At 34.4% G+C, this 2,500-nt stretch overlaps 1 protein-coding gene across 3 annotated transcripts in view; it reads left to right on the top strand.

Annotated features, from left to right (window-relative positions):
- LOC113061385 (semaphorin-7A-like) overlaps positions 1-2,500 on the top strand; it is a 14,046-nt gene that overhangs the window by 5,290 nt on the left and 6,256 nt on the right. For all 3 annotated transcript variants that reach the window (XM_026230438.1, XM_026230437.1, XM_026230436.1), the window contains exons 6-8: positions 1-19; positions 165-298; positions 2,140-2,303. The exon at positions 1-19 is cut by the window's left edge and continues 77 nt beyond it. In XM_026230438.1, the coding sequence (XP_026086223.1) occupies positions 1-19; positions 165-298; positions 2,140-2,303 (317 nt within the window). The remainder of the gene's footprint in view (positions 20-164; positions 299-2,139; positions 2,304-2,500) is intronic.

The following is a 2,500-nucleotide window of genomic DNA, read 5'->3' on the forward strand; positions in this document are numbered from 1 at the left end:
TCTCAGTCGACTCAAGCGGGTGAGAAACCAGATACTTTCACTACTACAAAAAAAATAAAAAACGTTTCGTTACGACTGTGAGGACTCCACCTCTTCACTGAAACGAGTTCATGTCATTTCCAGAATGAATCTAAACAGTGCTGTTTTTTCTTTTTCACATTTAGAGCAAACGTATTTGAAGCTGATCGCTGGTAAAGGCCAACACCAGGACAAAGTTTATTCCTTCTTCGCAGAGAAACACAAAAGTAGAGACGGTGAATCTGAGCAGTGGATTCCACGAGTCTCTCAGAGCTGCAAGGTGAACAGAAATCACACCGTAGAACATAAAGTGCATTTCAGATACTATTTTACTGCCGTTTTAATCACTTAAAGCTTTAAATGTTTAAAAATGAATGTGCAAAAATGAGTGATGTGCCCTAAACTTGTCTAATCTGATGATACTCCAATGATACTCCACCCAAAAACTAAACTAACTCTCTCTTTTGGGGGAATGATGTCAAAAAGGGCTTGTTTGATTGGATCTCATTAACACAAAGTCTTAAATATGTGGCACTGGTGGCGTAATGACTAAAGACATCTATCAGTCCCAAATACACTCAAACCAGTTAAAGAACACTGCAGAAACAATGCAATAATTTCTCATGTCAGTATATTTCCATTGCCAATACAGTTACTGCTATTTACATAAATCAAGTTATTTTATTTATATTCAGGGTTAGGGTTTCTCAGTCAAGTGCACATGTATCAATATTAATATTATCTTTCAGCAAGCACTGATCTGATGCCTGATGTTCTTGTGTTTTTTTTGGCATGTCTGTTTCTAAACATTAAGCGTGCTCTTCTGAATTTTCCCTATTTTTTCACCTCCTTAAATGTGACCGCTGTTATTTTAGTTGGTGGGAAATGCATGTTTAATACAGAAGTTTCTCAGTAAGTCAAAGCCACATTGGTGCTAAAGGGAGCAGTTCTATATTTATAACCTCAGGTGTTGTTACACAGTTCACGTTTTGTAAAAAATATTTCCTAGTAAATATCACATTCTTACGCAATTGTAAAAATGTTGATTCTTACAAGATTGTTTGCTTCATAATACATCTTCAGTTTGAAATCAGGGTAGTGCTCTAGATTCCTGGTCCTTATGTTTCAGTTTACTTTATTATATTGTTTAACCTTGTAAAATTTCAGCGTTTTTTAACCCTCTATTGTTCATTTGGGAGTCACACTTGTGTTGTTCTCGGTCAAAAGTGACCAGACAACTAAAATGCAACCTTTTTTTTTATTTTGAGAGAATTTCATGGTACCATTTAATATTTATGCAATAATTATAATACATTTTAATTTACATTCTAATTTAAAATCCTAATTTTAGCTCTAAATAAAGGCTTATACATTCTCTAGTTGTTTTTAGACATACAATATACACTTTAGAATAAGGTTTCTTTAGTTAATGTTAGTTAACTGCTTTAGTTAACATGAACTAAGCAAGAACAATCCCTCTATAACATTTATTAATCATAGTTAATTTCAACATTTACTAATGCATTATTCAAATCAAAAGTTAATGCATTGTGAATAAGCATGAACTAACAATGAATAACTGTATTTTCATTAACATTAACAAAGATTAATGAATACAGTAATAAATGTATTGTTCATTGTTTGTTCATGTTAAATTCAACTAAGTTCAAGCCTGAACACTAAAAAAGACATTTTGTTACACATAACATCAGAGTTCAGCAAAAATGTAACACATATGTTTTTTGAGTATCACTTCTTCATTGCTCTGCACTTTTTTCTGCTTCGTGAATGATTTGTAGATTGTACACAGCCAAAAATTCTCTCAGTTTTCTTATTTTTGCACATTTCTCATTAATTTCCAATGGTGGCCATTTTTAACCACGACCAACACATTTTTTTTTTAGACAACCATTTAGCTTTTTCGAATCAAGTCCAGAATTTTTTCATACCATTCCGATGAAGTAGTGATTTTTTAAAACGGCTTTCTTATGTGGAAAAACAGAGGATGTTTAGCTGAATCTTCATGCTGATTTTTGAAGGCATACCGATGATTTCAGGCTCCAAAAAGCATCATAAAATAGTCCATATAACTCTGTATTGACTCTCTGTATTGACACGCAGAACGACAGAGGAGGCTCAAAGAGTCTGCTTCAGAGCAGCTGGACATCCATGATTTTCAGCCGTCTGTTCTGTGGCAGAGGATATGAATTCACTCAGATGATCGATGTGGCCACACTGGAAACAGACAGCGACGCCCAAATTTATGTGCTTTTCAGAAACTATTGGTAAGAGAGAAATTACATCAATTTCATCTCATGTTTTGTCTTTAAGGCGAGCAGTATGTGTGACTTTGCACTCGCATTTCCAATGCCTAACACAGTCAGCTGTCACTCATTCATGAGGGCGGGGTTTATTGATGTAGTCTGAAAGTATGCCACGCCCACTACTGTTGGAAAACAAAGCATCATTATTCATTCCTATG

This window comes from Carassius auratus, chromosome 43, assembly GCF_003368295.1.
Source record: "Carassius auratus strain Wakin chromosome 43, ASM336829v1, whole genome shotgun sequence".
NCBI lineage: Eukaryota > Metazoa > Chordata > Actinopteri > Cypriniformes > Cyprinidae > Carassius > Carassius auratus.